The 22,562-nt window shown below is 35.8% G+C and overlaps 1 protein-coding gene across 4 annotated transcripts; it reads left to right on the top strand.

Annotated features, from left to right (window-relative positions):
* Positions 1 to 17: 17 nt before the first annotated feature.
* On the top strand, positions 18 to 20,897 carry LOC147063151 (uncharacterized). 4 transcript variants are annotated; one of them, XR_015072137.1, is made up of 7 exons: positions 25 to 155; positions 764 to 897; positions 1,540 to 1,725; positions 2,662 to 2,782; positions 11,892 to 15,004; positions 19,115 to 19,238; positions 19,846 to 20,897. XR_015072137.1 is itself a non-coding variant. In XM_085959884.1 (6 exons), the coding sequence occupies exons 2-6, from the start codon at positions 471 to 473 to the stop codon at positions 11,987 to 11,989; spliced, it is 765 nt and encodes a 254-aa protein (XP_085816010.1). In that variant the 5' UTR covers positions 18 to 155; positions 467 to 470; the 3' UTR covers positions 11,990 to 14,683. The 4 variants fall into 4 exon arrangements, 3 of the variants coding, with proteins under 3 accessions (XP_085816010.1, XP_085816012.1, XP_085816011.1); XM_085959884.1 differs by lacking the exons at positions 19,115 to 19,238; positions 19,846 to 20,897 and adding an exon at positions 467 to 519 and having other exon boundaries at positions 18 to 155; positions 2,662 to 2,959; positions 11,892 to 14,683; XM_085959886.1 differs by lacking the exons at positions 19,115 to 19,238; positions 19,846 to 20,897 and adding an exon at positions 467 to 519 and having other exon boundaries at positions 23 to 155; positions 11,892 to 14,683.
* The last annotated feature ends 1,665 nt before the right edge of the window (positions 20,898 to 22,562 follow it).

The following is a 22,562-nucleotide window of genomic DNA, read 5'->3' as shown; positions in this document are numbered from 1 at the left end:
TTGATGTCTATGGTACTGTGTACTGTCTACTGTCAAACGCGACTATAAACATAAATATTATGGAGGGTGCTTGCAACCGAACATTCAATCGTTTCTTGACTTCCAGTGAAGAAAGAAGGACTGTTAATACCCTCAATCCAACCGGAATACAAACAGTAAGTGATTTAATATTTATCTGTACTGTATGAATAAGTCATATCTATTTTATTTGAACTCTAAATTTGTTTCATTTAATGTGCATGTTATATTTATATTTCTTTTGCTTCTTCGTTGTAATGTTTACGTGTTAAATAATCGTATACCATTTCATTATAATATTAATTATTCCCCTCGTGGCCTGATTCAGTGACCTTATACCACAAAATTAAAGTTATTTTTAACTTTAATAATTCATTTCTTTCATATAATAGTACCTACCTAGCGATTGTCTTGAAATACAGCCCAATCGTTGTTTTTATTTTTCTAGAATAATGAAATTCAGCGAAAAACAGCGGCATCTCCTGATTGATTTATTAATCAGTAAGTGGATAGTGCCAAATATTTGATATCAACAAAAGTTCATTGAATACTGACAATTATCTTGTAATGGTCTGAATCATATTGTTATCATAAACATCACATTCAACTGTCATGGCTTTGTCCATTATCTTATATACTATTTACCACATTTCCATAATATCTATTATGGATATGAATTCTTTTTGAGAATTTCTCAATATGCATACATAACCTGTTCTATTATTATGTTATATATATTTTACAGAAAATCCACGGCTTGTGAGTAGCCGTTTCACGCCATATTTTACCACAACGGATGCGATGCGGCTGTGGACGGCCATTAGTCATAAATTGAATTCCCGGGTGGGTGCTAAAAAAGATGGAAGCGGCTGGCGGAAGGTATTTATATACACATTAATTAATTTTATTATAATCATATGAATACACCCTCAGAGATGAGGGAATTCGTTCAAATACTATTGTGAGATACCTATATTTAATAACCATACCAGAATGGCAAGGGGTGGATACTCAACTTTTTCAGTCATACTTAATTATTTTCATTGAACTAAGAACACAATTTACAGGCGGTGCAGGTTAGTTTTTAAAATTCAATTAAACCCCGCCCAAATCAAACCATAATTGATGGCATAATTTTAGATATCTAATAGACCAACGAATATTTTGTTGACTTATCCACTATAGCTTGGGGAGTTTAGTTGACTTGTCTACTATAGCTTGGGGAGTTTAGTTGACTTGTCTACTATAGCTTGGGGAGTTTAGTTGACTTGTCTACTATAGCTTGGGGAGTTTAGTTGACTTGTCTACTATAGCTTGGGGAGTTTAGTTGAATTTTAAAAAGTTACACCACATCCACACACTGTAGTCTTAAATCAATGAAAACAAAAATACATTGGACTGACAAAGGTTAGTGTACACTATTTATGTCGGATCTTAACAGCTTACCTCCACCCTCCACCCTTCGCCACTGCCATACCATCATATGAGGCAGTTTCCTAATATGTCATTATTGTTTTACAGACGTGGCATGATTTACGGCAAGCTGTAAAAAATAAGCAGTCGAAAATACTGCTGTGGCGGAAGCAAACTGGGGGCGGTCCACCGTGTAATGTGGAGTTAACCGCAGTGCAACAGAGGGTGGCGGAGATGTTGACGATGACCGTATCGTCAGGTCTCCCTAGTAACGGAATAAAAAGAGGGAGTATTGTAAGTTCACATTATTTTAATTCTGCGATATTAACCAATGTGAGTTCAAACCTGCTAACTGCTATGTGCTACTTCATTCTTTATTAGTCTTTGTTTGACTTTAGTCAGTTTACGCGTATTCAAATACAATACATAAAATATATAGTGGTACCATAACATAAGTCAAGGTATTATAAATAATTTGGTATAGATTTCATTACCTACATGTTTTTACTTATCTGTTATTATCACTCAGGTAAAAGCATGCTTGCAACACCGACGGTGGCCACGTGGCTTAAGCGCTGAATTATCACGCCGTGGGTCTCAGGTTCGAATCCTGGGTCTGGCAAGTACACATATTGTTTTTCAATTTGTGTGTGAGTCAGGGTATGGACCTAATAGGTTGAGCAAGTGGCTGACATCCATTTCTCGTAAAAAACAAAATTTGTTAATACAACACTCTGCTCTGTGGAGGCCCATATGATCCTATTAGAATCGGACATGGTCGAAGAAAAAAAAAAAAAAAAAGCATGCTTGAATAAACTCGTAATCTTTTTCTTGGAATATAAAATTTCCTTTTTTTTTGGGAAACCCAATCTTGGGAATGGATTATAATCTGCTGATATGATTTAAATGAACTCAGGTAAATCTACTTTCTTACCTAAGTGATTTAGGTATACCACAGCTAATTAAACTCTTCATAATTCATGGAAAGGATAATAGTATGCCGTTATTTATTTTAAAATTTATAGAAAAGTATCTATTTTCAATCTTATTTTTATAATGGATAATAATTATTATGCTGTGGGTATTCCGACCATGCTGTATATTAATAGAATACTAGATCCCGGTATTGGTGAATAAAAGGAAACAATTTTTGTCATTTTTAATGTGGACAAAATAATAAGAAATTAAAATATAATGCTCTCTTCTGATTCTAATCTGTATCCTTTCCAGGTGATTACGTCGGCAACATACTCACCAGTAATGCCGTCAACGTCTGCGACAACGCTGACGGCAGGCTTGGCTGCAACGTCACCAATTATGCCGTCAACATCTGTGACAACGCTGATGGCAGGTATGGCTGCGACATTAACACCAGTAATGCCGTCCACATCAATGAGGCCATCAACGTCATATGCAGAGGCGACCCCAATACCAATCGCACCGCTAACAATTCTGTCCACCACCACTACTACCACCCCTGCAGCTCCACCTTCACGTCTAGCCCCTAAACGGTTGGCATATTATAATGGTAATGACCAAACAGCGGAGTCAGTGGGCCCTCAACCACGAGAGCTCACACCTACTCAAATTGCAGCAGAAATGCTTGTATTAAAACAGAAGAAAATGGAGTTTATAGCAATATATACTTAGAGTATTAAGATGCGATCCATGTTGGACACCATCAGATGAATGTGTAGTTTGTTCCAATCATTTTGATAGAAAACATTTCATCACAACAAGAAATGGACTTTGTCGATTAATAAAAGATGCGGTGGCTTCTTTAGTGGTGATTATAAGATTGCATACAAATATCCAATTAATATTATAAAGAAATATATATAAATGCATTTCACACCTACTCAAATTGCAGCAGAAATGCTTGTATTAAAACAGAAGAAAATGGAGTTTATAGCAATATATACTTAGAGTATTAAGATGCGATCCATGTTGGACACCATCAGATGAATGTGTAGTTTGTTCCAATCATTTTGATAGAAAACATTTCATCACAACAAGAAATGGACTTTGTCGATTAATAAAAGATGCGGTGGCTTCTTTAGTGGTGATTATAAGATTGCATACAAATATCCAATTAATATTATAAAGAAATATATATAAATGCATTCATACCTTTACATAGTTGTTACAAAATGAATATATATTGTAAGCACTTAATTAATATTAAATTCTACATAATATTGAAATACATATTATCGAATTAATTTTGGCTGATAATTATGCGAACAATAATTATTAATCAAAATATATATCTTCTTCTTCTTGGTCGTGCACTTATGGCTGAGGATCGTGACCACATTTAAATTTCGCCATCCTTTAACATCTTCGCTGCCTCCGGCTCCAATCGGAGCCGCGTCACCACTCATAGTCGGTGCCGCCGTATCCGATCGGAGCCGCCTGTATAGTAATCACGAAATTGTCATATTTTCACTGGCACTACCATTGAGTGATTTATTTCTTAGCTGGCATCGTAGATGAATACGTTACCGATATTTTTCGCTAGTTGGTTTTTAATTTGTTTTTTTATAGACATTTTTAGGCACTGTGTTTTATAAGGTCCTACCTACATACCACTTATCATTATCACTTATCACATGTTCGGCAGTGGCAGCATTAGGTTATTTAGAATATTTTTCAGTATGATTTTATAAAGATAAAAAGTTTTTTAGTCAAGCACGCCACTGTGCAAAGAAAATATTAATTGGTATTCACATTAGTGTTACTCAAGTGGTTTGCTTTGAAATTTGATACTTTTCATAACATGGTGAACACCAAATCTTATAAAATCAATTAGGGACTGATAAATTTCGTTATCTCAGGCCATAAAAAAATCCATAAAATAAATTGCGTAACATAATAATATTTTCTAGCATTTTACAAGGGCCTTCATTCACAAAACCCCCTTGAATGTTTTCAATGTTAATTACTGTGAAAAATGTTATAATTTACGACTTGTAATAACATAACTTATTTATAACAAATACGGTTCAAGTTCATGAGCAGTGCTCCTCGGTAACATTATATTTTACTGCCGTATTGACATGTTTATCTACAAAAAAAATATTGTTTTCATCTACCTTGACCTAATTTTTACGTTTTCGTGGATTGGCACATGGCGTCAATTCTATAGTATATACTAGGCAGCGAAACTGTTAAGCGACCAAGACTTTCCATCCTTCTCGATCTTCCGCTTCTCTCAGGGCAGAATGGATGGTGCCCCCAGTCAGCTCCTTCACCTGGTCGCTCCATCGCGCAGACGCTCTTCCTCTGCTTCGCCTTCCCTGGAGGCTACCCAAAACTACCAGTCTCTCCAGGTTGTCCGGTCCGCGCCTGACAATATGTCCAAAAAACTGCAGAATTCTTCTCAGACATATCGTCCGGAGCCGTTCTTTTAACTTCAGTCTCTGGATGATTGACTGGTTCGTCCTGTGCTCCGTCCGAGAAATGCGAAGCATTCGGCGCCAACACCACATCTCAAAGGCATCAATTCCCTTCCTCTCTCTTGCCTTCAGGGTCCACGACTCGACTCCGTATAGGAATATCGAGAACACTAATGTTTGCACAAGCATCATTTTTGTGGCAATCGAAATTCCCCGATCCTTCCATATAGTGGTAAGGCGTGTCATCGCATTTTTTGCAATTTGTGTGCGCCTTCTTATTTCCGCTTCGCATCCGCCCTTTCCACTGATGGTCGATCCAAGATATACAAACTCGTCGACTGTTTCGAGGTTTTGGAGTGTACTTGGTGTTGGTAGAAGGTTGGCCCGATCAACAACCATTAACTTGGTCTTATTCCTATTAGTAAGGAGGCCGTATTTGCGACTCTCTTCCTCTACCCGGTGTAGCAGCTCTGTGAGTTCTTTTTCATCAGCAGCGATTAGTGTGGTATCATCTGCGAATCTTAAGTTATTTATTTTCTGGCCACCAATTGTTATTCCGCCTTGCCAATGATCTAGGGCTCTTCGCATTAGATGCTCTCCATATATGTTTAATAACTGGGGAGATAAAACACATCCCTGACGAACTCCCTTCTCGGTTCGGAAACTCTCAGAAAATGCACTATTAACTCTCACCTTTGTGTGGCTATTGTTATATAAGTTTTTGATGAGACAGGTAAGGTGTGATAGAACTCCCATTTCCAGAAGTACCTTCCACATACAGTTTCATCTTATTATCAGCCTTCTGGTAGTCAATAAAGCATAACATCATAGGGGTATTAAACTCTGCATTTTTCAATTAGTTGTCTGATGTTCAAAATTTGCTCTCGAGTTCCCTTCCCCATAACAAAACCTGCTTGTTCCTTGGGTATTTGTCGGTCGATGAAATGCTTCAGACGTCTGCTGATTATATGTAATAAGATCTTGCTTGCATGTGGAATAAGTGAGATTGTTCGATAGTTTTCACATTTACGTGAGGAACCTTTTTTGTGCAGGGGGATCAAAATTGACTCTGTCCAGTCCTTGGGCCATACACCACTTTTCCAGATCATGTTGCATAATTGATGTATGATTCTTTTTCCGTCATCATTGACCTTTTTTAAGGCTTCTGCAGCTATGCCATCGCCACCTGGTGACTTGTGGGTTTTTAGTCTCTTTATCGCCTCTATCACTTCACTAAAAAGTATTTCAGGCTCTTGCTCATCGATACGTACGTCAACCACCTCATCATCCTCTTCTGTATCCCTGTATAGGGCTTCACAATATGTTTTCCACCTTGCCGTGACCCTATCCAACTCCATAAGTAGTGTGCCGTCCTCTTCCTCGATAGCCCAGTTCATTTTCTTGAAATCTCCTGTGATTTCTTTCACTTTTTGGAAAAGATCGCGAGTTTCTACTCTGACAGCATGGGTTTCGATGTCTTCACACTTATTTCTGAGGAAAAGATTCTTGTCCCGCCGACAGAGTCGCTGAACAACTCTGTTTTGTTCAGAGTACCTTGCATGTTGTATAGTTGAATTAAGTCCCTTATTTCTAAGATCACCTCTTGTTTGTATGGCCTACCATGTTTCATCAGATATCCAGATCTTGCGACGTTTCGGATGTTTCTTACTGTTATTGAGTTTCTGGACTTCCTCCATCGCGCATAAGGTGGCTTCCTTCAACTTATTCCATGTTGTTTCGACATTGTCGCTGGGGTTTACGTATAGTGATGCCATTTTACGATTCACCTCCTCGCTAAATTGCGATGTCGTTGTATCGTTAAATATAAACGGTCGATTATTCTCACATCGTTTAGTCTTTTTCAATTTTAGTCTCATATTGGCAACAAGAAGTTGGTGATCGCTACCGCAGTCTGCACCTGGGTAGGTTTGTACATTAAACACTGATGATCGCCATCTTTTATTTATTGTTATGAAATCAATCTGGTTTCTATAGCGATCACCAGGTGAGATCCATGTATATAATCTCCTAGGGTGATGTTGGAACCATGTATTCATGATTGCAAGATCCTGCTCTACGCAGGACTGCAAAAAATCTTCCCCTCTTGCGTTGCGATTGCCATATCCAAATTTACCGATAAACTCTCTGAGATGATTGTCGTTCATGGTATTACCGACTTTGGCGTTCATATCACCTTGAACAACGGTGATCTCTCTTTTGGGTATTTCTTGGATTGTGCTTCTTAGCTCCTTGAAAAATTCTTCGCTATCCTCGTCTGTTGATGCAGCTGTAGGCGCATATACTTGTATAATATTCAGCAAACATGGCTGGGCGTTGAGCTTTATTGTTCAGACTTTATGTGATTGTATGGTCATTTCTTGTTGTGATTATATAATATTTAAATGAATTGAAATAGAATTGTTATCATTTTCATGCTGAAATCATATTTTCGCCAATAAACTGATACTGGTTTTGTTATTAAAACATTTTCAATGGATCAATTTTCAGTTAAAAAATATTTTTATTAAAAGTGGCTTCAAATATACCAAATTATTGTATTGCAATTCAATAACTCATATTTTATTGTTTAATCTCAGACGTCTTAAGCAAAGCAATATGATCAAAACGTGAAAATTTAATTACATATTATTTGTTGATGTTTACTTGTACAGTTGTACGGTGCAGCGAAGAATATATTGTTTAGACAAACTATAATAAATATAAGAGAGTTATATTATAAAAACTATAATAATACTCTCAAAACCATAATATTCGTATTTCTTCTATAATGTGCTGCTCCTAAGCAACGTTTGGTCTGCCTATCTCTACGGGACGTCACTGCCTATATTGTCAATCATGTATTTTTTATAACTTGTTTCTTGATATATTTTGTTCTCATTTCTTGTTATTATGTCATAATAATAAAATTAACAATACCATTGTTATCATTTCCATGATTTGATATTTTTCCCTATAAACGATTTCATTGTTATAACATTTTCAACGGATCAACTTTCAGTTGAAAATGTCGTAATGGTGAAACTGGTATCGCCTGTTTGAAAATAAATGTGGGAAGGTACATACGTCAAACATACAATAATAACATAATTTGTGTTAATAACAATAATAACATATTTTTATCTCGAATAAATGGCATTCAATGAAAATTTAATTGGGTTGATTATTTTTTTGTTATATTAATCTACCTCCATTCTCTTATATTATTATCATACGCAGCTATTTACTTTTGTATTCATCTTCGAAACTGTGTTATTAATTGATAAATGCATGTATTTATTATACACTACACAACATAAAATTTCACAAACATTTTCGAATTTTTAACGAACAGGAACGCCATCCTCGGAAATCCCACGAACAGGAACGGCGCTCCGGGGCGTTCCTCTCCATTCCGAGCGCTGAGCTAGCAATAAATCTTGAGTGTTAGGATATGAGATGTTGATTGCTCACCAGCTAGTTCTGTGGTTTGTTCATTTAACTATTATTGTGGTGACCTAGCAAGCGTTACATTTATAAGATGTTAAGCTCTTTCAATTTAAGATTTTCCAGTAACGTCTGTTCACGACTTTTTCACACGAATTGAGTTATTGGAGATTCGAGATCTTCCGTTTTCCAACATGTTAGTTTACTTTTTAAGATCTTAGAAAGATGGAGCGCTCGGGTGGTTTCGTTTTATAAAAGGGAGGTTAGCACTTGGGTACAATTCCAAGAGGCGTTATACGTTCAATTTGAGACGCCGAGTTTAACTACGTCTCTAGTTGAAGACTTATTAGTCTGGCGGTCAATTTTAGAATGGCCGCACAGTTCTCTTAACCTACAAAAGTATAAAGGCTTACATGACCTTTCAGTGTGAGTCATTCAGTAGCTTCCCTGATTGCATTTCAATTCGCATCAGGATACCGTTTAACATGCTAAGAGGATTCTTGTAATTTGTTAAGACTTAGGTCTACGCCCGTTCATATTATCTACTATTTAAGGACTTTGTGTTTGTCAATCCTTAAGACTCAGCTGAACAGGAACAAGGTCATTCATAGTTTAGTCAGAAATAAACCTCAGCGTTGAAAGGACGTCATTTTAATTCAGTCTAACCTCAAAAACCTCTAACCATCGGGGATTTATTTTAAGAAACGCAATAATTATTAATTACAATTCTCGGTCGAACGAATATCATTATTATTATTCCCTTCAAACATAACATGTATGCGACGTAACCTGAAGCCCGCCGAACGAATACAGGGCTGTCAAAAAATTTAAAGTTAAAAATAGCTTACTGTACAGATGGAATAATTACATACTTCCAAGCGTCAAACGGCATACAACATTCATCTAAAATAATTATGAAAAGACTAGCTGATTATGTTATGTTATTTTTGTATTGTTCTTATTTTTTTGCTTATCAAAATATTTCACACATTATCTGATGATGTGTATTTTGGATATATCGTAATATGTATCTGTGGGTCTATTCTATGCTTATCGACCGCTAAAGTGATAAAGTGAAAAATATTATCAAACTTAGGGTAGGTTTGTATCAAAATATTAGCACTTATTGTAACAATTACACGAAGCCGGTTTTTATTGTTGCAATAAGTGCTATATTTTAACAGCACCTATCTTGCTGCTGTTAAAATATTGCACTTATTGCAACAATAAAAACCGGCTTCGTGTAATTGTTACAATAAGTGCTAATATTTTGATACAAACCTACCCTTAGTTTGATACTATTTATCAATTTAGTGTTCGATAAGTATAGAATAGACCCACTGGTCTCATTAAAATTGCTATTAAGTTGATATAACATAGGAAAATCTGTAAATCATTAAAATGTTAATTTCGTTATAGTTTTTAATTAAACCGGTGCAATTACATATTAGATTTAAACACTGTTGTACTGTGTGACTTTTATAATATCAGATAAAACTGTAGGATGTCAGCAAAAGAGTAAACAAAACCCAGCTCATGGGATAACCGAATGGTAAGCAACTGTATATATTATATTTTCCCGCCAAATTGCACACAATTAAAAACAATTTATCATAAAAACAAGTAAGACGTCTTCGACAGCCCTGGGTGATTGATTCGATAAAGTCGGCAGTTTTTTTTGTCTTGTTCTCTGCGATCGCTAGCTTTGAATAAAAAAAATCTATGGGTGACCATTTTTTATGAGTATAAATTATTTCTTGCATTGGCTTTTATTAATTAATAATTATTGTACCTACCAACTAAAAGTAAAGTTGCGTTACTTGTTTGTAAAAGTGTCAGACTAAATTAATTAAACTAATCGGGTAAGTAATAAAAAGTCATTAATTGAGTTAGCATTTACTTGGTAGAATTCCATTTTAAAAGAAATGAAAATATAATTAATTATATTTTCATTTCTTTTAATAAAAAGTCACTTTCTTTTATAATAAACAGACATCACTATATTAATTTTTTTTTTAAATATGCATTAGAATTAAACAATATGTACCCATTTTTTTTTTAAATAGTTATGTAATAGGTCTTACATATTCAAAATAAATACTATTCATTAATAATGTTTTTTGGATAGCACATGAAATAAAGATGTAGGTAGATATGTATTTCAACATCCTCTCGGACAATTTCAGGTTAAAACGTTATTAATATATTATTATTAAGTTTATATCGTGGCTATCCATCATATTGGTTGCAATGTTTTCCACCAAACAGCTGATTAACAAATTGAATTTAGTAACATTTACGTATATTAGAAGATATCATTTTTTGGTCACCCCATATTTTATACACTTTGACAGTGTTATGATTTAAATTAAATAAGAGATCATTATTATTACTTTAGACCAAAGCATTGTCGGCGACCTTTGCATATTACCAGTAGAGCAACAATTCCGGACCACATGTAAAAAAATCATATTTTCAATTCTCAAGGGCAATTCTGTAGAGCGTCCCCTTAAGTATAGATTTCTAATAATATTAAGTCAACTTACTGATTATTTCCACTCCCTTGACATGAATCCTTGGACGTTCAGTTACGGTCAAGGAGGCATTTATTTTTATCTTACTTCCTCCTTAGCATGTATGTTCCATAAATGTGGAATACCTCATTACTGTGAGAACAATGTGTTGGCACGACTCCATGATTCCATGTGGACAGCGGATGCAAGATTGCTTCTGCATTCAGCTGTTTACGTCCATGGTTGGTATGATTTTCCAATCTGACGGATGTGTTCCTTATACAGGAAAGTCTGCGAGTTATAACAGAGTAATCGTGGTGTCTTTTCATAATCATAGTGCGCGAACACTGATTTGATTTTCTTTCCTACCATCGATTGCTTCATTTATACACCATTGACCGGTATACTTTGTTTGTACCGTTGTCTTGTGTCTTGTCTTTGCAAATCGGCATCGCAGCCACAATTAGCAGCTGATTTCTGATTTGTAAAGGCACGATAAATGTATTCCTTACACAGGAGTTCCTGTGAGATAAGCGCTTTTTCTGCTTATCTTTTGACGACTGAAGGGGTGATACGTGATATGTGATTATCACATATGCTAGATGATTATATCATCCAGCGTTTCCTTTTGCGCTCTGTGTCACACTGACATACGCAAACTTCGACATGTTAGTACATATTTTTGTAAGTACAAACATTACATTTCTGTGATAATCAATGTGATATAATATCATGTTAGACTAAAATGTGTAATTTATTTAAGATTACATTGGGTTAACTTGTGCTGCCTTTCTAGTGCACCACACTGTTAAAATTAAGCTTTATGTTATATTAATAAGCAGTCAAATAATTAAATGTTATATTGAAATCTTTCACTGTGAAAGTATTTTGTCACATGTCAATTAGTTAATATTTGCCAAAGCTAGTAAATGCAAGATGCATTGATCTATTTGTAATATAGAAGAATATGTTTGATTAAATAATTGTCAAATACAAGAACACAATCTATTGATTTCGATTCATGTGGAATCGTGATAGATTTATCACCTACATTGTTGTAAAGCAGGTTCATCTACTGTCTTTGTATACATAAAATTGTTTTAAGTTTCAGTCACTGTATTCTATTGTACGTGTTGTCTGATGCTGGGACGTCGTGCGGAGTGCAGTTGCTGTCGAAGTCAACAGGAGTTTGTCTGCGAGTGACCATCGGCATGGCAGCCGCATTTGTAGGCTCCACATCCTGGTGACTTCAGCACACTGCAATCCGAAGCGGTGGTGCACGAGCCCAATAGAGTTAAGTGTTTTGAATCGTAATGTTACCTAGTTATTGTAAGCGGTGAGCTTATGTGTGGACCTTCACAATGATGTTTTCAGTTATTTCTGAAAAAATAATATCCGTTTCTTCCTTATAAGAAACCTAAAACTGTTGCTACTTTGTGACACATCTTACATAGCCACTGACGGCGACATACAGTCTCTCAGTTGTGCGTGTCAGATGATACATCCAGTTCAAAGTGGATGGATAGATACGTTGATTATCTATTGACTCACGCAGAGTGAAGTGCCTTGCATTGGCCAAGAACTCTGGTGGAGTCTGGTTTGTGAGTGGAGATGACCACAAGTTAGATGTTTATTTTATTTTAAACACAATAAAGCTAATAGAATTGCAGTTGTGGGAAAGCCAACGAATTGGGATTCATGCTTATGAATCATGCTTGGTAATTTTCTAATCGTATGCATGGCGTTGAACTTTGGTTCATGCATACGATTGACAGACGACCCAGTTGGGAGAAGCAGTGTCCTGCGCTTAGGTCTGAATTTTGTCGTGTTTCTTTTTTTTGTAGTGATTGAGACCATCAAGTACTCGTTTATTGTGGTATCTTGAGGGGTTTCGTACCAGCAGCTCTGAGTAGTGGTCCCAGATGCAATCTCTAACATAGCATAGTAAATAGAGTTTGGTTCAATGAAACTTGAACAAGCAGGGGTGCCTAACCTGTATTTTCTGGAGGCATGTAGCGTCATTTATTTCAGAAAACAGCTTGGCATAAAGATCGGGCAATAAGATGATGTCAATCGACACATCGCAAAATTTTATCCTAAATTCAGATGCAAGTCTGAAGGAGGCTCGCGTCAGTGGCAAACCTGACCAATCTCTGTTTAAATTCTTGGTAATGTCATGTTACATTTCACAGGTGGTGCGCAACCCTTGCGCATTAGCATAAGGCGTAAAACTCACTTAACGCAGCGAGTGGGGCACTCGCGCAAAATTTCACAAGTGGCGCGTAAATCATCGAAAATACAACGTAATCAAATACGCCAGCGCACACTGGATTTGACGACGCATTGTGTCCGCGTGCCCCATGATTCATCGTTGTGTGGCTTCTCAGCGGCACGAATTAACGAAAATACAACGTAGTCCATTCATTGAACACGACAAGCAAAATTACGCTTCTGGAAGCGTCGTCGATAGACGGGCGAGAAGCCATTATTTAATAACAGTGAACCCATTGTTTAGTTTGCTGCGTGTCCAATATTTCGCTGGTAGAATGATGTCATCGTGAATATTAATTACAAGCCCCGAGAAATAATATAATATTTTTATTGCTTTGTTATGAGAGACGCTGATAATAATAATTATTTTGTCCTTCTTGGGCCCCTTATTACATAGGTGAAGGGTAATGCGCGGGTGGTAGGGGGCCTACTCAGTAGTGAGCGCAGCGAGCGCTTTTTTGGTGGGCTTTATGCCTAAGATCATTTTAGTTATAAGCGTACGCATGAAAAACTCTCAGCTTGTCTGGAGGGACTTTGCAGCGTTTGGGGCGGAGTAATTTATAAAACTAGCATGTAAGCACACACATCACACAAGAGTAGCGTAGTCTCGAAGAAAGAGCCTTGGCTGCTGTCGGAGTCCCCACCATACAACGCTGATTGCAGTTCATAGGGTATAGAGTCATGCAATTAAAATAACAATATAAAGCTTCCGCGCGATTAATCGGAGGTATCTTTTCAGGTATAAAATATTTAAGCCTACGTGGCAATAGGATTTTATTGTATTGTAGTTTTCTTGCAGCGAAAGGTTTGGGAGAGTCGCCCGCGACCGCCGTCTCCAGCTGCATCATATTTCATGTGTTTCTCTAGAACAAACCCCTCTTACTGTTATTGCTTAGGGGCAACAGTAAAAAAGCATGATGAGTTAACAACACCTTGCATATTTCAGTATTCAATATTAAAATTTAAGGTAAGCTTGGGCTTCGCCCATGCCGCAATACCAAGGAAAGGTTGCTCCACGAGCAAACGAGAATGATTTGATGTAGCTTGCTTAGGCATAAAAGTCTAAGACGGGGAGCCAATGCTCTCAAATGATCAATTTAGTGCGTGGGCACGAACTTTTATAGTTCAATAACAATATATTTTGTTGGAGGCGACACTTTCGCCTGAGAGGATTTCTATCGTCCGATGTAGGATGACATTTTCAGGCAGTCAGATTGATGCGCGAACATAAATCCTATTGACTGCCATCTGAAACAATTTGGTCGTTCGATCGACTAAATTTCTTGGAGATGTTTGGGAGAATTATATCCCAGGTATTGTAAAGCTATATTTTTGCTTAACAATATTGATAATTTCTTGTTTTAAAAGAAAAACATTATTCATTTAGACTCAGTAATAGGGGTTCACATACAAGGCCAGCGCAAGGTGACATTAGCATAATTAAGCAATATTGTATTTAGGTGTTGGTAAACCCTCATTGTTCGAGGATGCGCAATAAGTTTCTTGTATGCTCAATATTGTGTGAGTACCTCATTTTTGAGAACTCTCAGATCCAAGCATGTACCTGAATGGTCATGTTAGCTTTATTTAATTATATATAAATAGGTTAAGTTCAAATGCAAATTCAAAAAAGAAAATGTTTTAACACAAGGTCTACTGAGGAGGCAAGAAGGGATCAAGGAGCGCCAAGGCAGTCTCATCCAGAAAAGCATTCAGAAGACTCTTGGATCAGCGGATCGACTGCTTCGCCCCGCCACCACCTTTCACCCGGATCAAACTTCCACCGAACCCAGTTGGTTGTCCTGCGCCACTGAGGGACCCTCTTCCAAGCTAACGAGACTCCCTTCCTTTATTCAAGAGGAGACAGTCTGCCATGAGAAGACCCAAGGAATGCTGTGGTCACAAACAAATTGACTCTTGCGGCGTCAATTTCTCCCGACTGATGGGGTATTGTTACGTTGCAGACGTCACCAACGGCCTAATTAATAATTTTAATTAACTAATAATTAATTAATTAATAATTTTAATAACAGCGACTCCGTGTGGCAGCCGCCACGCGGCGTGTAAATACGTTTTAATTTTTATTATTAATTTGTTTAAGTTGTTTGTTTTAATTATAGCCTCATAACAACACCCCCTCAACGATACGCCACTGCGCAATTCGTTGATGTATTTTAGCTCAGTCGGTGAGGGGTTATTAATAAAAATAAAGACGATATTTCTTTTCTCTGGAGAGTGTGCTTTAACTCTGTTTATTTTCTTTTTCCAATGTACACGTTCCGTTTTTATTTCTGGTACAATATTCGTACGATGCAGGTGAGGCGACAGACACGTTTACTGCGGGTGAATACGCGAGAAGTTAATCTCACCCGTAAGTAAACGGGATGAAATTTTTCCACCGGGTAGTACTTCAGCGTCTAGAGTATGCGAAGAGATGCGCGGCGAGACTGATGAGACTGGTTGAAGAGAGGCTGCTAGTAGAGAAGATGTTGTTCCCGAGGGATGATCCGGTAGACTGATAAAAATCTCTCGGATGCGTCCTCTTTTATAGCAGCATCCCTTATTCTAATTGGTCCAAAGAGATAATGAGAAGGGGTGACCTAAGATTCTACTATTATCGTTAGCTCGTACTACATGTTACCTCTTGTTTATTTAATAAGAATTTACTGGATTGTCAGAAGGACCAAGTATCAAGAGATAATATATTCTGTGCACGTGGATGGATATATTAACGTTATAAAATATCGTCTATCTAATTCTATGGATTTTATATGAATTTATCTAGAGCATTTAAATAGCTATCTTCGGCATAAACTCGCGGTTTTTGTCTTATGCCAGGAGTAAACACACGATTCTATTAGCGTTTAAATTACAAGCATTTACAACTACTTACTAGGTACCTATTGACATAATAATAGGCCCGGTAATTGTCATCCATCGACCCTCACATAAATATTTGTGATTTTACGACGTAAACCTGTCTGTTGCCTTTACCTTTAACAATTTTACATTTATAATAATAACAATTTGGTCTTAAAACTACGTCTTATATAGTAATATGAAATAATATTTTACTATTTCCAAAAAATAGCAAGATACTACCTCTCGCAAAGGAAATTCGGTGCCAATGTGCAAGAGTATATCGATCGGCGATATTTTCCCCGCATTGCCTTATTTTTAGCCGCTGTTTTTACACCGCACAGCTGCATAAAGGTCGTGTTTTTAATCCATTTGATCAGAAATTGGCGAAGCCCACGCCGGTTGTTACCATAATTTATTTTCATTTTAAATATGCGAATTTCCTCATGCTTTATATTACAGACGATAAATATACTAATTCTGAACACAAAAATCGAACAATATTTCATAAAAATTAAATTCAAAAGGCTCTAATGAAGTTATTAGTTTTTTTTACTAACACCGACGCGCACACATACCCACGCGTTGGCTGGTGTTGCCATGTTATAATTTTAAGTATGGCCATTCGCAGCATTCTCACACACTTACACCGACGCGCACACATACCCGCGCGTTGGCTGGTGTTGCCATGTTATACATTGATTCTATAATTATTAGTTTATTATTAACAAGTTTACGGATTGAAATATTATTCGATTAGTGTGCCCCACAAGACATATTATACATCTTATTATAACCTCTCGCTACTGCATTCGTCTCTTTATTTTGACAATCATTCTGGCCCATTTATACTAATATACAATTACATAATAAACTTATATCTAACATTTTATATTACATAATCACAGGTTTTATCTTATGGAACAAGGCAATTTACATTCATCATTCTTGCATACTATATTACCTTGTTCGTAGCTATCGATGCCCCGTTCGATATGTTTACATACCGAACGGGTAATACAAAACCTGTGAACAGACAAACAATTATATATGATTAGACAAGGAAGCGTTTTAGGCGTTTTACTAAGCCGTATAGTTAGAGATCAGGTTTACATGTCGGCTTATTACTACCTAATTTATTAAGCGAAGACACCTACCTACAGGTAGGTGGTGACACTCACTCACATGTGGATATTTTGTTTAAACTTACTAGGTTAAATTGCTGAGGATTTATTGCATAAATATCATAGTTTGCAGACGGTAGCGCGTCTTTTGTCTAACGTAATTATTAGTTTATGTATTAAAATACCATCGTGTGTGAACGGTGGTGAGTTCCCTTCGGCGTTGCATCGCCATTATGTATTTTCGTAATTATTTGTTATTACGATATAGTACCGTTGACTTTTAATTATAATTTTACATTAAATGCAGTGCGGTTAAATTATCACGGTGTTTCATTTAATTTAATTGTACCCCATATTATCTTCTTTTACGTTCTTTTCTTTCAGAGAAAATTCGTTGGCGTCCATTTCGAGTTTAATTTATCAATACTCGCAGTTAACCGCTGCAACGGTATGACAAACACATCCATCGGATACCAATTATTGGTTCCGAGGGTCCTTTCCGTAAAGGATTGGAATTCACCAGAGAGATAGTGCGAAAACCCAATACCCTGAGCTAGCTGTGCCTGTTATCCACATAGGTTGGATAACAGTGTTAATGGATCGTAGGTTGTATGTGGCCTAGTGTAAATTCTACTTAACAGTAGGTATAATTATTATAATGGTTATTATAGTGTTGAGGCCGATTTTTATAATAATTCATGTGCATACTTAATTTTATTACAATATTCAAAAATAATACTTAATACATATAAAATATTATATCGAACCAGAATTATCAACATATATAAGAATCAATATATTTTTATATTATGTATTCATTGACGTGGATAATGTAACACTGCCGCATTGAATTTCGACGAATGTGTCTGGTTTAGAGGTGGGAGAACTGGTCGATTTTGAAGACTAAGTATACTTACTACCAGTGTAAAAAAAATACTTAGTATCGAAACTTGTCCAAAATACTTACTAGTATTTGGAATACTATACAGAGGATGTATCTATAGTCTATGATATAGAGCGTTTGGCGTGCGTATGCGACATAAGTCTCATACTCAACTGGAACGAAAAACAACTAGTATTTGAAATATCGGCTTCAATAGAATCAATAGAGTCGGCTTTTCGAAATATCCCATTTATTATAAAATTGTAAACACATTTTAAATTTATTAGTCGTTTTTCTGTTCGGTTATAGATAATAGCTTGTTAACAAAAATGAATAACAGTTTTTTTTTTAATTTTAAACATGTTTTAAGCGGTCTTAACAAGTCTGTGCGTCATCCCACCACTATGCTGCGACACAAAATTTATGACCTATTGTTCATAAATTCGAATGCAAGAGACTAATAAATTTAAATATAAATATATGAAAGTGCTATTTCGTTTTTGCGCATTTAGCGCTCGTCCAGCGTACGCGCGATCGGCGGAGCGTTGAGCGGAGTGCGCAACTCAAACGTATAACCGTGTGTGAAAATGTTCGTAGACAATGTCTTTTTTTGGTTATACATTTATACGGTTAGGTATACGTTTGAGTTGCGCGCGCCGCTCAACGCTCCACCAGACGCGTATGACCAGACGTATGCTGGACGGGGCCTTAAAGTCAATAGTGTTGAAAGTCTACCAACTGGCGATATCATCGCAAGTTTTTTGGAACAAATTTATTGGGCAACACATACTGAGTATGGGTAGTTCCAATCGAGACTCGAGTATACAAACTGGTGACAGTATTTCCAACTCACCTCCACGGGTCTATTCTATACTTATCGACCGCTAAAGTGATAAATAGTATCAAACTTAGGGTAGGTTTGTATGAAAGTATTAGCACTTATTGTAACAATTACAATAAGCTGGTTTTTATTGTTGCAATAAGTGCTACATTTTAACAGCAGCAAGATAGATGCTGTTAAAATATATCACTTAGTGCAACAATAAAAATCAACGTAATGCAATTGTTACAATAAGTGCTAATATTTTGATACAAACCTATCCTAAGTTTGATAATATTTATCACTTTAGTGATCGATAAGTATAGAATAGACCCACATGCTTAGATTATAGCCCACATGTCTGGTTTCAGATTTCCGATGCATTTGGCTGGCAAAGGGTCACTGTTAATTTAATCACCGCTACAAGAGCGGCCACGGGAGTGTTAAGAATCCTGAATTGAAACCGATGCCCCTTAAAATATCGGGGTTCTGGAGGTTACATTGCTATTTTTCTTTTGTAGTAATTTGTGCACTGATATAATATTATTAATTTTTTTTTTTTCGTCGTTCATTCATATGTACTGTGCGAAAACATCTTCTTGGCTACGCTTTTAGGGGCTGTTGTTTACTAAATGGGAGGAGCTTGTTAGTTTATAATGGAAGTGCTGTTAAAAATGAGCGGAGCATGTTAGTTCACAGTTTTAACACGTAGCCAAGAAGATGTTTTCGCACTATGGGTACTACTTTTTTCTCTGCTAACACGACGACAATGCATTCTTTTAATACTTTTGGCCATCTTTAAGCAGAATTGAATTCATTTTCAGTTAATTCTGTTTCGTATGTTTTGGAAAAAAATCGTTAAAAGTAATATTTACTACTCACTATTATTGGTTGCTAAGTGGGTCCTAGCAACTAAATCATCAATATATACGTTCATTACTATGGAAATCAATATGAAATGTCAAAATGACATTTCAGTATTCTACATTTATTAATACATAGTATTGTCAAGTTTATTCAACAGGAAATTTAATAACGTGGTATATAAAAAGTTCTTTTTATCTTGTAATTATTTATTTTTTGTTTATGTGTATCGTTACAGGGGACTGAGGGGACACAAGACATGATAATACAAGAGTCTCAAGTAGACGAATCATGAAAATACTTCTATATCTTATTTAGTAATATTCAGTAATACTTAACACAATATATTATAATATCTACTACCTATTTTAAATCTTAATATTACCTCTTATCAAATTGTTACAATGTTCTCGATTCATGAGATTGATTTTTTGACTCATTGGTAAAATAATAGAGCACCCATGAACATCACAACAGTAAGCTTGTACCTATATAATACAATGCTACAAATCTTTTTGTAAATTGTTAAAAAATTACTATTTTATCTCGAGTAACATTTTAGAGGGAGTTTCTTTAGATAATTTTTGTTGTGCGAATTGGTCCAATTTAATGTAGATAGAGCACCCACAAAACTCATGATAGGTACTACGAATGCATTTAATACCACAGTCATTTTGTACAATTATAATGAATTACAAAAAAAATGTTTCATTTAGACAAAATAGATATTTTCTTTTGATACATTTGGTTAATAAAAATATATAGGTACGTACAGTAAAAACGAAACAATAATGTGGTATACGTACGTATACGTACATATACAATCGACGAACCGCATCATTATTTCGTTTTTACTGTACTACGTTTAAATCCAACATGTGTAAAAAATTGGCTAAATATTATTCGTAGATACTAAAATTTCATCAGTACCTATCTATCTACAATACCAATCTATCAATATCAACAACAATAAATGTGGCTCTCACAACCAACAATATAAATAAGTAAACTTATGTAGTCAAAATCAACAGACAAAATAGTTTCATCTTCTTTTTTCTTTCACCCTGTCACGACCCAGCATTGGGGCAAAGGGCAAGCATAAGTTTGCGCCACTTCCCTCGGTTCATTGCCTCTTTTTCGCGTTTACTATATTATAATATTATGCAATTTCACATAACGTATAATGGTTTATCTATAACTTTTAAAAACCAGATTTTTTTTAATAATTTTATTTATGTATGGTCCCAATATTGAAGCTTGATTTGATATAAATAAAAAGGATTTCAAGTTATACACATTTATATTTTTTATAAAAATTGATGTTTTTTAAAATAGATATAAAAAATATTAAAACTATGAATTAGTCAAAAATCTCTTAAGTGATGCTTAGAAAACTTAATAAACTAAATTTTAATAATAAATATGACCATAAAATATATGTAATAATAGGTTGCGGTCCATAATCTCACACGTTTGTTTTATGTTCTGCATAAATCAGCCAAGCTGCTATCATACAAAAATCTCATATAAATGCGTTTTAAAGATTTTGCAAATCGCAGAATATGACATTTTTGATTTGCATAGAGCAACCAAGCTGCTGTCATACAAAAATGTCATATTCGTTCTGCAAAAAGCAGCCACATGATAATATTATGTACTTACCTAATTATTAAAATCTACATTCAATTAATAAACATTATTTTCTCAATTACATTATATGTTATTCATTTTATTATAGGTATATCTATATTATAAAATGTACAGATTTTTGATATAAAAATTAGTGCCAGGCAGCTAAATATTAATGTATAATTTACTAGTTTTTCGAATTACGAGGGTGGGTCAATAAGTCCTTAGAAAAGCCGACAGGTGGCGTGACTAGTACTGTAAGCGGTTTGTTTTCATGCAGCGGCACTACCGATTCAGTATGCTGCGAAGTTTCAATCAGATTGGTCGGGTTGTTGTGTGTTTCTCGTACATTAAAAAAAAAAACGAAAATGGAAAAATGGAAAATGGAGAAAATTGAGTTTAGAGCTGTTATTAAACATTTTAATATAAAAGGGTTAACAGCAAAGGAAATAAAAAATGAGTTAGATTTAGTTCACGGCATATCTGCTCCTTCACTTGCAACTATTCATAACTGGTTAAATAAATTTAAACGTGGTCGTACATCAACAAAGGATGAACCACGCTCAGGACGTCCTGTAGAGGTGACTACACCAGAAATGATCAATAAAATCCACGATATGGTGTTAAGTGACCGAAGATTAAAGTTGAGTGAGATAATTGAGGTTACAGGGATCTCAAAAGGTAGTGTCATTTCTATTTTACATGACAAATTGGGCATGAAAAATATTTCTGCAAGATGGGTGCCGCGTTTGCTCACAGTCGACAATAAACGCAATAGGGTGGTGGCCTCTAAAGCCCTGTTGTCGCTCATGCAACGCAATCCGGATGAATTTTTTCGTCGCTTTGTGACTGTAGATGAAACATGGATACACCACTATACTCCCGAGACGAAAGAACAGTCAAAGCAGTGGATTGCGAAGGCAAACCATGTCCAAAGAAGGCGAAAACCGTAAAATCAGCTGGTAAGGTTATGGCTACTGTATTTTGGGATGCACGTGAAATTATTTTCGTTGACTATTTGGAAAAAGGAAAAACAATAACAGGGGATTATTATGCATCTTTATTGGACCAGCTAAAAAACAAAATTGAAGAAAAACGGCCTCATTTAAACAGGAAAAAAATCCTCTTTCATCAGGACAATGCCCGTGTTCACACATGTTTACGATCAATGGCTAAAATTGAAGAATTGAAGTTCGAATTGGTCGACCACTCACCGTATTCGCCAGATTTAGCCCCCAGTGACTTTTTCCTTTTCCCAAACTTAAAAAAATGGCTAAGTGGACAACGTTTTTTTTCAAATGAAGAAGTCATCGATCGGACAAATGC

The sequence above is a fragment of the Rhyacophila brunnea genome, unplaced genomic scaffold, assembly GCF_057557595.1.
Source record: "Rhyacophila brunnea isolate RB1 unplaced genomic scaffold, BYU_Rbru_1.0 scaffold_9, whole genome shotgun sequence".
NCBI lineage: Eukaryota > Metazoa > Arthropoda > Insecta > Trichoptera > Rhyacophilidae > Rhyacophila > Rhyacophila brunnea.
This window is presented reverse-complemented; position numbering and strand designations above follow the sequence as displayed.

Coding starts and splice junctions, on each gene's coding strand:
- LOC147063151 (XM_085959884.1), top strand. CDS start 471: ATGAAATTCAGCGAAAAACAGCGGCATCTCCTGATTGATTTATTAATC. Junction 520..763: donor CCTGATTGATTTATTAATCA/GTAAGTGGATAG, acceptor TATATTTTACAG/AAAATCCACGGCTTGTGAGT. Junction 2,960..11,891: donor ACGGTTGGCATATTATAATG/GTAATGACCAAA, acceptor AATTGTTTTAAG/TTTCAGTCACTGTATTCTAT.